Source organism: Plectropomus leopardus, chromosome 14 (genome assembly GCF_008729295.1).
Source record: "Plectropomus leopardus isolate mb chromosome 14, YSFRI_Pleo_2.0, whole genome shotgun sequence".
NCBI lineage: Eukaryota > Metazoa > Chordata > Actinopteri > Perciformes > Serranidae > Plectropomus > Plectropomus leopardus.
In genome coordinates, this window is record NC_056476.1 from 19,389,891 (window position 1) to 19,403,540 (window position 13,650).

The window sequence follows — 13,650 nt, forward strand, 5'->3', positions numbered from 1 at the left end:
TTCCAATTCTGTAACAGAAAATGTCCCAATATCCTCAGAACATTCCCCTGGCTGCTCTCAGTGTCATCTACTACATTATCCCAAATCAGTGAATGTGGAGCAGCTCCAGACTCATTGCCCCATTACATTAAAAAAAAATCTGTGTTTTAGCTCTATAGTTTGTGTTTGGGAGAAAGTTAGTTATTTTACCAATATTTTTTGACTGTGTTAGGCCATAGGAATACAGTGTATGAATTTTTAAACTGGGTGAGGTTCCCTTTCATCCCATACTCCCCTTAAAAATAATGACTCAACAGGATTCAGTCAGCTGACTTGTCAGGCACAGCCTAATCTACCTGTGACAGTGTTTGATATCTTGTCTATGAGGTCCTGTGTCCTATAGGTTACAGGATTTTATCATTCTGTCCTGGACAGTTTTGTGTTCTGTCTTTTAAACAGCTCACATGCTCATGCAATGCTCAAAAGATGTGCATGTGAACACAATTAACTGTTTGGAGTCTCGTGTGAAGGTGTTCTGCAAGTAAACCACTGCACTGGTTAAAACATAAGCTCCATCGGAGAAATCTGCAAATACGAAACAGGAATCTTTGTCATAATAATTTGTTGAAATCGTTTGTAATATTTTGGCTCTGTGTGGCGCTCCACCTAGCTGATAGACCCCTGAGTTTGCTGTTTTTTCCTGCCAGTTTTCTTCTGCTCCCCTCTCAGAGGTCACAGCTGTGTTCTCTGTGGAATTGTGATCTTCTTTGGCATGAAAGCCTTACTGCAAGATCTTATCTCAACACTGGGCTGTGATGAGCTCACCACCCACCCACTGTCTCCCATAGGACATAAGAAGAGTTCATTAGAGAAAAACGTCACCGTGGGGAGGAGGCAATTGTCAAAGTTTTGGCATTTGACTAGAAGAGTGATGAGAACCCTGTTCACCATCCAGAAGTGAATACCGAGTGGGAGAGTCAGACTTGTACATCTTCCCTATCTCAGGCATCACTGTCGCAAAGTTGCAAAATAAGCAATAGATCACTAATGTTCACCAGTCCCCAATTAAGGGTGCCACTAACTGAAGAAGACCTATAAGCCTGTGTGTCATGACTTATTTCAAAAATGATTCTCTTCCAGGAGGACATGTGGACTGTGTCAGTCCTGACAGGCCAGGGTTACACCCCAGAGCCATCTGACCTGGAGCAGCTGACTGACATTGACTCCAAAATCCGCCTTCTCCTTCCTGTTGAAGAATTTCTGTCAGTGCAAAGCTCATACACCAACCTGAGCGTGTCCCAGGTATGTATCCAACAGCACCACTGTCCACATTCTATGGTTTAACATAGAGCCGTTAACTCCCTAAGACACCATTCAGGACTGCACTGAGGCGATGTGATTGAGTCTTATTACAAGATCAGCTCAGTATGGCATTGATGGCAACTTCTTGTAAAAACTTTTGTTATTGACCCTCAGGGAGTCACTCCCTGATTCGTAAGAGGGGAAAAACGGTATTGTGTAAGCTGCTGTAATTTGGAGCTGAGGGTTGCCTCACTTTTCCATCCACTTTTCCACGTTTTCATATAGAACTTCTTGTGCATTATGTGCTCCTTGTAAAGTTTAATGTAAAGATTTTAGCTTTTGTTTTATTATCATGATTATTATTTTCCACATGTGCAATGGCAAGTCTGATAGATTTCAGTATTAACAGTATTTTATGTATTTCTCGTTTTCATACCTTAGAATTATTTTGGTCATTTAAGCTCTATTTTTATTTTTGATTTTATGCATTTTCTCATTTAATACATTTTGAATTTAAGGGAAGCTTAGGTATTTTTCAACCTGGACTCTATTTTCCCATGTTTTTGTGACTAATGGAGACACAATTATTTAAGTTAGTTCAGTATTGTGAGAGATTGCTGCAGTCGCAGCTGCAAAACAGACAGGCCTCAGTGTGATCCCTGTGGATAATGTGGACAATCAATTTATGTCTTTTAAAGGGCTTGTTTTTGCTTCTGACAGATATTATAAATGTCTGACTACATTACGGAAAGGACCCTACAGAGAAATAAAGTGTTTTTCATTACCATTCATTGAATAGTTACTAATGCTAGGAAGAGTTTGTTGTGTAGGAATACAGAAAGCATAGCTAAGTGTTATCTAAAAGATTTTCAGTGTCATGGCAAAATATTTAGCTGATTTCGACAATGTGGAAAAATCTGCAAGATTTCAGAATGAGACTTCCCCTTGAGTGAGACCTTTTTTTTCACACACTAACGAACAGACTGGATCAGCGAAAGATGATGAAAAACTTTTCTATTCTTTGTAGGATCCTTACCGTAATTTTGTTAGACAATTATAATAACAATCTGAGTTTGTCAGTGGCAAAAGCAAGCACTTTTAGCAGATGTAAACTGACGATAATTGACGGTCTCTCTCAATACTGGACCAACTTAAAAAATTGTTGTCTCCATTAGTCACTTAGACACAAAAACACGGGAAAATAGGGTGCAGGTACAAAAATAAAGAATCCCTTTAAATTAATTCGTAATGCTCATCCTTTAAATGATGTACATTGTCTGGGTTTTAAGTATTATCTGCACATCAACACCAAATCAGACAGCAGAGAATCATCTTAACAGATATTCATAACAGTTAAAATTTTCCAGGCCTTGATCCGGGTTTGGGCCCTCTGCTAGACGTGAGCTCAGTGAGTTATCTCAGGACCTTATCTCACTACTTTTTAAAGGCCAGATGGCATGCTCATCATTCCCCCAGACTGTCAGTGGAAAATGGTGTTTTTGAAGTCATAAAAACTTTACAATGCAGTTTTGCGAACCCAGGGTGCCATTTTCTATTACTGCTACTGGATGTAGACAAGGAAAAACTGCGGTACTTGAATCCAAGTGCTGGAGTAGCCCATAATCTATGTCATAATGTCTGGGATATTTATGTTGCTGGGCTAATTACTTCCCACTTTCCCACTGTAAATTTACTCAGTCTTTAATCTGATGTAACAAAATGGCAGTGATATGAAGTTTAACACTTGAAGTTGAGGTCATTAAGTTGTGCCCTCGAGTTATCTGTTTAGATGATAAGTAAGTAATATTTCTACTGTCTTGGTATATAATCAAAGGGATGTGACTTTGAAGCTGTAATCAATCGACTGAATTAATGGCCAACTATTTTGATTAACCATTCAAGTCATTTTTAAAAACATGAATCCCTTGTGCTCTCTTACTACAATGGTAAGAAAAAAAACACTGAGTTGGGGGAGGGGAGTGATATTCTGAGAAAAAAAACTCACCACAACACCAAAATCTCAAATTTACAATAAAAAACTTTGATATTCTATAAAATCGAAGTTTTAAATTTATGAGAAAAAGCTTAAAAATGTACTAAGTCCACTTGTTGTGGAAGTTGTGGTGTACAAATGGATCAAGCACAGGACTTTCATCCAGCAGACTAAGATTTGTGTCCTATGGCTGTCAAGGTTTGTTTATTTTTTGGACTTATTTGATTTCTAATATGATTTTTTTAGGTTTAATAAAGCTGCTGAGTACGTACTTGGTTACATAACTGGATCAGCGACAGGACTGTTGTTTTTCTCAGAATATTACCCCACTGGTTACCCCACAAATATGCTGTCCTAATCTCACACATGATGTGAAAAGCATGTTTTGGCCAAATGTTATAAAACTGTGATATTACTAGGCAGCTGGACTTGTTAATTTGTGTAACCTTCTTTCCCTCTCTTCCCACTCTTTCATCATCTTGCCTGGTTAAAGGGGTTTGGGGGAAAGTAAAATTCCACATCATCCATCCATCATCTGCTCTTCATTAGTGCTGAAATGGCTAATGCAGACATTTCTTTTCAAATTATGCAAAATATGAAAAAAACAAAGAGGAAAAAAGCTGTCTCTGAAGCAGCCATTAGCAGACAATTCACCTTCAGATGATGAAAAATTAAAAATTCACAACTTTGCAGTCTTTCATAAAATATAAAAAAAAATGAAAGGTCAGGGAACCTCACACCTGCATGGCTTCAAAAGTAGCTGTTTCCTCACGCTACCTTAATCCCGTCTCACTGGTGTGACATATATTACAGATAGACTGCACCGACAATAAATCACTTTCAGAGACAGTCATTCACTCCACATCAGTACCCGTAAATCTTAAAGGTGGTCATAAAAGTAAATATGCTTTTGTTTTGCGGTTACCTTTCTTCTCGCCAGTAGCTTGCACCAGTCAGATTTTCTAACTGAAACCATGTGGAGATCAAGTCAGGAACCTGCTTGTTTGCTTGATAACTCCAGGGCAGTCTCTAATACACACACAGAAGAGATCATCATATCTCTGTTTCAACACCACTACAACCTTTTTTCCCCATGATTATAAATCAAGGCCTACATGTCCACGTTTGCTGTTGTTTCTTGTTTTCTGGCCATGTCTGATCTGTCACGTTTTACATGCAGAGGTATTATTCACCTCTCCCCAGTGAGCATTCACTCAAAAAGGATCAGTCAGGGCTTGAATCTGTGATCTCAGAACTTGGCGGCATCCTTTACCAATAAGTCGTGATTGATATACTGAGGAAAAGGCAGCCTGTGCGTTCCTGTGCATTCACCCTAGTGCTAGCCTCTCTGGCTAAGCAGGTCATTGGCTTGAGCCTAAGGTAGTGTATGCAGTCGTGAGGCCTGGCACAGATAATGCTAAAGAGGAGAATCACCCCCCCCATCAGAACCTAATTACAGAGCTGGTGGAGGTAGCATCGTGCCAGCTCCAGAAAAGGAACAAGGCTTTCCCTTTCATTTGGAGATACATATGCAGAAAGGCTTACTATATATACAGTTAAGACTAACATATACTGCATAGGAAGACCAATAAACCCACACATTGCAACCAATCATCTAATTGTAGAAATATGTTTTTGTACAAAAATGTACGAAAGCATACTTTGTACATTTTGTACAAATGTCTTGATCGGAGGTGGTCATTTGTGGATTCTAGGTTTTAGAGGATAAAGCACATATGTCTCTGAGGCAGCGCGATAGAGTGCTGCAGGGATGAAATGTATTTGTAAACCAGTGCAAAAGTTAACGTTCCCGTGGTTCCCTCAACAAACGCCAAAAGTGTGATTCTTCCATTTGGGGAACTGTCAGTCTTTATGGACATACTACATTTTATTTAGTCACATCCTAAGTTAGTTAAGTCAACGTCTCTTGAGCTTGTGTTAACTATGGTCATTATTTTAACCAAAACCCAGCCCAAAAACCTATTGACTTTAAGAGGAGGGAACGGAAAGTGCTAAAATGCTAACTCATCTCTGGGGTGTAGGACTCACTCCTGGAGCTTTTCATGGCAGGTGCATGTTTTACTGCACTGAAACAGAAATCAGAATCAGTATTTGTAGAGGCACTGTATCAGTCATCATGTGATCACAAGGTGAGTCACAGAGAAAGTCTTGATGAGACAAAGCCTTGTTTTCTTTGCCTCTGGTTCTTTTTTGATGCTTTCTGATGATAGGGAAAAGGTCAGCTTGCTACAAAGCCTCATTTAATGATCTAGATTAAATGGAATTAAAAGCACAGTTTGAACAGTGTTTTCCTTGGATGATGTTAATATTGTGCTTGTGACAGCATTGCTCCTTTTGCATTCTTCATTTTCTCCTGTTTTCTCAGGCTTTCAGCTGAAATAGCTGTTCTGTCATTAAAAACATGTGTTGGCACAGAGGGGTAATGTACAGTACACCCCTCCTACTGTACCACTGTGTGGTAATGCCTGCACCACCCACAGTTTGAAGCCAGCAGAGGGGGATTCTGTCATGAGAATAAGCTGGTGTTGGGTGTTTGGTGACATGGGCGTGCAAGCGTTTGTGTGTGTCAGAGGTTTCCCAAATATGGGGTTTTTTGTGGTCACAATGAAAATTAATAAATAGTATTATACAAAATGGTTTTCAGTCACTGTCCCATTGTGTTTGATTAGACCGAATCCCGTACCAAATCAGCAGGCCTTCAGCTCCTTCTGTGTTTGCATAGTAACTCCAGCTGTGTTTTTGTTGTGTATTGGTCGGCTATATTTTGATGTAAGACGATGAGGTCACTTAGTCACATTGTGTGGTTGCTGATGAGCACCCATGATTTTAACTATGGTGAATGTTAAGTGAGAGAGCAGAGTTTTGGGCAGAAAACGCCCTTTTGACCAGCACAATGCGGTCAGCAGATAGTTTGCAAATTTATCTTATTTGCTTCGGGTCATATAATTAAACAGCTGTGGAAAAGCTTTGGTCACGATACGTTCATCTAAAATGTAGGTTTGGTCTTATTTTATATCATCAAGTGTAAGCTGTGTCAGAAGTCATGAGAGAAAGCAGAGGTGTGGGCTTGAGTCACACAACTTGGACTCGACTCAGTCACAAATTAGGTAATTTTAGATTCGACATAATCAAAGAAGACTTACAAATCGACTTGGGTTTTAACACCAATGACTCGTGACTTCACTTGAACTTGAGCCTTTTGACTTGAAAATACTTGGTACCTTTCCCCAAGCCTCCAAATTAAAAAATATGTTTTTTAAAAAATGTGCCAAGAATCAATTCATTTCCTTTTATTTCCGCATCAACTGCCATTATTATTATTATTCTAACGCTATTCATTTCCAGCAAGTCAGACTTAATTCCCCAGATCCACTTTGTTTGAACCACTCTGACGGCATCTAATTAAGTTCAGGAGAGAGACATGAAGAACTAACATTACTGACTGCCAGAGAATAAAAAAAAAAAGTTCATTCTTAAAGAATTAAAAACATTTTTGATTTTCTATTAAATTTAATAAGTGATTAATCTGTTTAAATGGCATTACATACGGCGAAGAGCACATTATAATTTGTTTAGGACTCGAAACTCGAAGGAATATGGACTTGACTAGACACACTTTAGTCTTGACTTGTGACTTGCCCGTCTTGACTTGGGATGTGACGTGTCAGTGTTAACTTGGTACTTGACTGTCTTGACTTTGACCTTTGATTGGGACGAGACTGTCTTGACTTAGGACCTGACCTCAAACATGACTCAGGACTTGTTAGTCTTGATTTGGACTTGACTCAGGACTTACTTGTCTTGACTTTGGACTTGACTCGGGACTTTCCTGGCTTGACTTGGCACCTGAGTGCAAAGACTTGAGACTTAGTTATGACTTGCCAAACAATGACTTGGTCCCACCTCTGATAGAAAGTCAGGCTACCAGTTCATGTAAACATATCATGATGGCAGAAATGTGATACAGATCGTTTTTATGTAAAATGCATTATGGTGTCAAAGTAAAATCTAAACTGAAAAGTAAAAAGAAGGCAGTGTAATATTTAACAGAACAATATGTTTCTCTTTAATGGTGATGACCACAGAAAAAGACATCTTATCCTCTGTGCTAGGGAAGAAACTGTCCTCTCTGGAATATGATGTTCATGTCCCTACCAAAATATTGGAAATATGTTAATTCACAACAGGAAAGGATATGACTATTTTGTACCAGCAGCTTAAGTTTGGCTCGAGCACCAGTGAATGACTGTGGTTTTATTTATGGTGAATTAGCATGAAAACATTTGAATGTAGGTGCATTTTATTATGAAAAATCCAATATATTTGGAGCCGTTGTGGCTTCATATATTCTGCAGGAGTCTGGCTTTACAGCTGCATGGTGAGAACTGAGATGTCAGGTTTGTCATGTGGCATGCTTGGTGTTTTTCACAAGGTTAACTTGGCTAAAAAGAATACACTCCACACCCTTCCCCACCCTATAATTCTCATGAGACCCAGTTTATTGTCTTCTTATAAACGCCTCTCCCATTGGTGTTATCCACAGAAGCAGTTGTGTTAAGTGGTTTAGAGAGAGTTTTCCCTGTTATGGTTGAGATCTAACTTTCAACTGTTCCACTCATTATGACACTCCATAGTGGATTGTTCAGTCACAAAATCATCTGCTAACAATAAACGGTACTTAAAATATTCACCAATCTCCTCCGTGATCCAAAATAAGTAACATTAAAGCATTTGGAATATCATCACAACCCACTATTCTTTGTATTTAAACACACAGCAGAGATTAACAGATTTTAATAGAATAGTTTGACATTTTGGGAAGCATTCTTATTCGTTTTATTGCTGAGATTTAGATAAGGTCAATAAAGAATGTGAAGTCATGTCACGCCTTGTAAGACAGCGGTGCCATTTTTGTGGTACATGCACTGTTTCTTCTATTTCAAAAAAAGGTACGCACTTACTCCAAGTTTACAATATCCATATGTAAGTAGAATTTGTGCATCTGGGTCTGAGATTTTCCTTTTCCCTTGTCCTGTAACATTAATTGCCAATCGCAGTTGCCATCTTTCTCAGCTTAGCAGCCCGCTCCAGACTGAGACTGACCTCTGGTGTGACGTGCTGTGCACTACAATACATTGCTTAAATAATGCATCTCTGTATACCGTAATACCTTGATACAACCCAAGCCTAATATGAGGCAAAAACTTGCAACGTCTTCTGTTTGAACACACTTTTAAGCCAATTACCACGTCATATCTCATTTCTTCAATTTGCATGAAGAACGAAGTGTAGAAACAACATGTGGTTTCAGATGCAGCCAGACTAGCTGTTAGCTGACAAACTATTCTCTCAAGCATCGCACTGACAAGTTCACAGTCCCATAATTTATCTCTCATCATTGGAAAAACATCACTGCATTGTACAAGACTTTGAGCAGCTGAAATGTAGGTCAGATACTGCGTTTGACAAAACACAGCATATGTCACTCTGGGACAAGAAGTGCAAAAAACATGCTTGGACGTTTTTATTCCTACCAGATGCTTCTGATAAACATTTAACATGGTCTGCTTCTTAAGCTCTTTGTTCCACTTTATCTTGTGTGTGTCATTATTTGGCAAACATTTAAATTACCTTATATTAGCGAAGTGATGCCGCGTGGAGATGACCCTGTGAGTGTCTCTTAACCCCAGTGAAAAGCCTTAGACTGTGAAGTATTTACAATGATATTGAGGGATTACAGATGCAAAACTTTTTTCCACAACCCGAGCACTGAAAACGTCAAACAGATCAAACATTTTTGGAGCTTTGATTGCTCTCTGGAACTAAGATACTGAGAACACACAGGTGGTGTGGATATTTTAACCCAGCATCACATTCAACAGGCTCTTTTGATTGTAGGATGCACCAGGAGGTTTTGATCTGCGCAGCAGTGATTGCTCCAGACCACCCTCAGTTCTGAAAAAAGAAAAAGAAAGTATAAAGTCCAGATGACCCGTAAGTGAATCTTGTAATACTCCAGGAATGTTCAGCAATCACCAAGTCATCTAATACAGATCCACAATACTGACGTAAAAACATGACCTCTGGAGGAGGAAAAGACAACTCAGATACAAACAGATTTCATATCTTGGACATTCTTAAAATGGTGATATACAAACCTCGCATTGTCTCTCATGGAGCGACATTCGAGAGGTTTGAGGTCCGATTTCAGAAGCAGTGAAAGAGTTAGTCTTTGTGCAAAGCGAGTGATGCAGGATCAAAACTATTTGCATTATCTTGCTTGCCCCACTGTCAGCATGCAGGTAGGTTTATAACATGTATGGGAGACATCTGTGTTACAGCACCTCTGTCTCAGAACTTGGCACATGACTACAGGTCACAGCTGCTCAAAACATCAGTCTGAGAGATTGAGAAAGAAATACAGGAGAAAGAGAGAAGTCAAGGGAGTCTCAGCCATAGCTTCCGAACAGTTTACTCCCGAGCTCTCACAGGGAGCGCTCGTGGCAAGGCATGTGGATAGGCCTTGGCAGGTAGCCTGGGTCCACGTGGCACAGCCAGAGCTCTTACTATACTTCAGATTTGCGGAGAGAGAAAGAGAGGAGCGTGCTGTTCTGAGCAACACCAGCCATCTCGGGGTGAGTCAGTATGGCTGGCTGCCTTTCATCACAGCACTGTCCCTCTGCAATGTGTAGACAAGGGGCATTAACAAGACGTTTTGTCACAGGGGAGTATATTTTCCAGTCAATAGGATCGATTTCTAGAAAGGTAGATTGAAAAATGTATAAGGAGTTACACTTAATAGTTACCAATAATCTAATAAAATCTACAACAGCAGTGTGAAGCTCAGATTTTTTAGTTCTTCGTGCTGTCAGCTATACTGCAATATACTGAAAAGTGTGTTCCTTCCTCTATTGTGAATGGAAATTCCTGCAGTAATGCAATCCAATGCAACACTCCACTACCACTAACTACAAATCTGCTGCAGTATATTGTAGAGATTTGAATCGATACCTCAGTTATACCTTTGACTGAATATAGAATTATTGGGCAATTGGATAGGATTGCATTAAGTTTCCCAATAACTCAATGGCAAATTTATAAAGAATGGATTGTGACTGCTGATAGCACCATGAATTGTGCTTTATTTGCAACCACTATCTGCCCCGTCTCAAGGTTAGATTCACAGACAACACTGCACTAATGATATTACAGTGGAAACATGTCCATAAAGTGTTGCAGCTAAATGCATTAGCCTGATTTTCAATTTTCAATTTAATTGCAAGGGCAAATGAACAGCAACGGCCAGTCATTGACTGTTGTTGATCTTCAGTGCAGCGCTGAAAGACGCCTCCTGCTCTTTATGCCCAGTTAGCAGGAACTAACTGAGCAGCAGCATCCAAAAACCAACACTGAGCCGTTCAACACTTCCACAATATCACACTAACACTGAAACAGCTCCACTCTGTTGTCAAACCCATTGATGTTAAATGTTATTAGGTTATGTCAGTCATGTGATCATCAATACTCTGCATGCAGCCTACAATGAAATTAGATTTAGTTTTAAATAGTCAAATTTGTGATAAGCTAAACTCTGATGCTCTGATTGGACAAAATTGCAAGGTTGTGCAGAAACATCCTGCAGTTAGGCTCATTTGCACCAAATGATTTGGGACCCATTTTACCTAATTTAAACATATGCAAATAGCATGGGAGAGTCAAGAAGCTATTTGCATGGCAGCACAATTGCATTTCACCATTTGTGGGAGAATTATGCAGTTTCTTTTTGTCTTATTTTTGCAGGTTTAGCAACCTCAAAAGCCATGCAGTCCTTTTATGAATCCTCTCCTCTGTGTAACAAAAACATACTGCTGTGGCCTATTTTTTTTAATGACTCAGTGACCTAATGTGACCAGCAGACATGTTTAATATAACAAAGGCCCCCAGAGTTAAGGCCAATGAGCCATTTTGTGGCCACTGCATGAAACACTGGCTAGCATCCACATCACCTAAGTGTTTTTCAAGGGGAAACCCATTGAGTGTCCTTTTGTTTGAATTGTGTAACTCTTTGCATCATGTTTGCAAAATCATAAAATGCCCAGAAATCTCTTATTTCCTTCTGAAGACAGCTTGTCAATCTATTTTTGATTTCATGAAAGGTATAATGAACTTGGTTGAAAGGACATGTGGTATAAATTAGCTTGTTTGGAGTATGCAGTAGCATTTATGATTTTACTGTTGACACTTCCTTGGACTAGCTTCATCGAAGCATGCTATCCCTGATGAGCTTGTCTTAAGTGCGTGAATGAGGTCATCAAGCTCTCACAGTGCTTTCTTGGTCTGGCTTCAGGCGGGCCACCAAACACCTGATGCAAGAAGGAACCAGAGGCAAACAGATGGCTGACACAACCTCTTGCCATGTCTATAATACGCATATTACAGCCGGACACTGAAACATAAAGGTGACCTCATCATTCGTGTTATTTTTTTGTCTTGTTTTCCTGATGCTTGAGAGGTTCCAAATGTTGGATTTGGCGTATCACACCACAGATTAGACCCACATTAAAGTCATAAAGAAGCTCCAGGCTACCAATCTCAAGGGCTCCCTCCACTGTCTAACAAAATGATTGATGTGATACAATTACTGTATGTTCCTTTTAATGGGATCATCGATTTGTAGCGCACTGGGTGTTAGGCATTCAAGATTTGTTTTGAATTATAAACATAAAATAATCCCCGCAATTTTTTCATTATTTCGTCACTTTGGACGACAATGAATCGTCCATCAACCACTGCAGCTGTTTCACACCATGACAACTACTGAATGGAATGTATCGCGTCTATTTGCCATCATAAAATTGATCACAGGGTATCACTAACCTCTTAATGAAAGTGAAATGCATGCTTGATTAAAGTTATCTGAGACAAATAATCTACTAACGATTGGTTTGCTTCCAGCATCTGGCAAACATTCCTTTTATTTCATATTGTGGGAACGAAAAATCGGAACCATAAGGTGAAACGAGGACAGCTTCTCAGCCGCTGTCATATCATGCACGAATGACCTTTTCCTGTTTTAATTATCTCTCATTATGCATTCAAGGTGCACTTGGCAGTCAGGGTAATGTTTACAATGCTGCACTTCATGTCAACCTATGACACTAATGCAACATCAAATTCCAGGGCTTAATATTTCATCAATAGGCTGACATACTTTTCTCTTAAAAGATAATAACATTTGACATGTTTTTCATACTGAAAGAAAACAAAGTCTAGCTCCTTGTGGCCTCCCAGCGGTCTCGTGACCCAGATAGGTGATGTGATTTTTGGAGATCTTCAACAGCATGTCAAGTGGCTACTCCGAGGAGAGCCAATTACCAGCGTTTTGCTGATGTTCGGATAAGCAGGTCTCTCTGTTTGGAAGCCACTCGGTCTAACCTCATATTGAGTTAAAGCTATCACACATTCCGGGAGGGGAAGCAAAATACCGTAATATATTAGAGCAATCACTGGAGTCTATTAAGGTCAAGAAGAAACATTATCCTCTTAGTCTTCTCCAAGAAGTGAATCATTACTAAAATTTGACTGGCACAAGATCTAAGACTAATCTACTGTTTATTCTAGGCGGTGCCTTGGAAATGGATTTGTTGAACTCATTTATTACTGTTTAATCAATTATATATTTAGAAACATTGTGAGCAAAGTACTGTGAAACATATATTATAGGCTACTGAGTCTTCCATGAAAATGAAAATGAACTCTGTGTCAGGTTAACACTTATGATCTCATACACCCTTCAACTGTCAGCTGTCAAAGTAAGTACACATTCAAATGCAGTACTGTAAGGTTGCCAACAATGACAAATCTGTTTGCATTTGATTTCAAGCATTACAACTGATAGGTGCAGATGAACCTTGCTTGACACTGATATAATATAGTTTGCTTTATCTGGATTTTTGTTTTGGCTGTAAAAATCAGTCAGTTGGTCATTCCGCTTCTTTAATCCTAAAATATCTTGAAATATCTCAACTATTGATGGATTGCCATGGCATTTGGTGACATTCATGGTGCCCTGACAATAAATGCAAACATTTTCTTGGAGGTTTGGTGATATCCTGACTTTTCCTGTAGTGTTTAGTCAATCTTTATTACACACTCTGTGGTCTCAGCTGTAACTGCAAATGTTCGCATCCTAGCAGACTTAACTAGAGTATGGTAAATGTTATACCTGCTGAACATCAAAGTGTTAGCATTGTCATTGTGAACATGTTAGCATGTTGTGGTAGCAGTTAGCTTCACAGAGCCACTTGCATGACTATTAATCATTTTAATCCATTAGAATAAAAAACATTAGGGCC

At 39.3% G+C, this 13,650-nt stretch overlaps 1 protein-coding gene across 1 annotated transcript in view; it reads left to right on the forward strand.

Moving 5' to 3' along the window:
- The window catches only part of fsip1 (fibrous sheath interacting protein 1), a 36,921-nt gene that overhangs the window by 6,569 nt on the left and 16,702 nt on the right, over positions 1-13,650 (forward strand). The window contains exon 8 of the mRNA XM_042500789.1: positions 1,120-1,281. Within this exon, the coding sequence (XP_042356723.1) occupies positions 1,120-1,281 (162 nt within the window). The remainder of the gene's footprint in view (positions 1-1,119; positions 1,282-13,650) is intronic.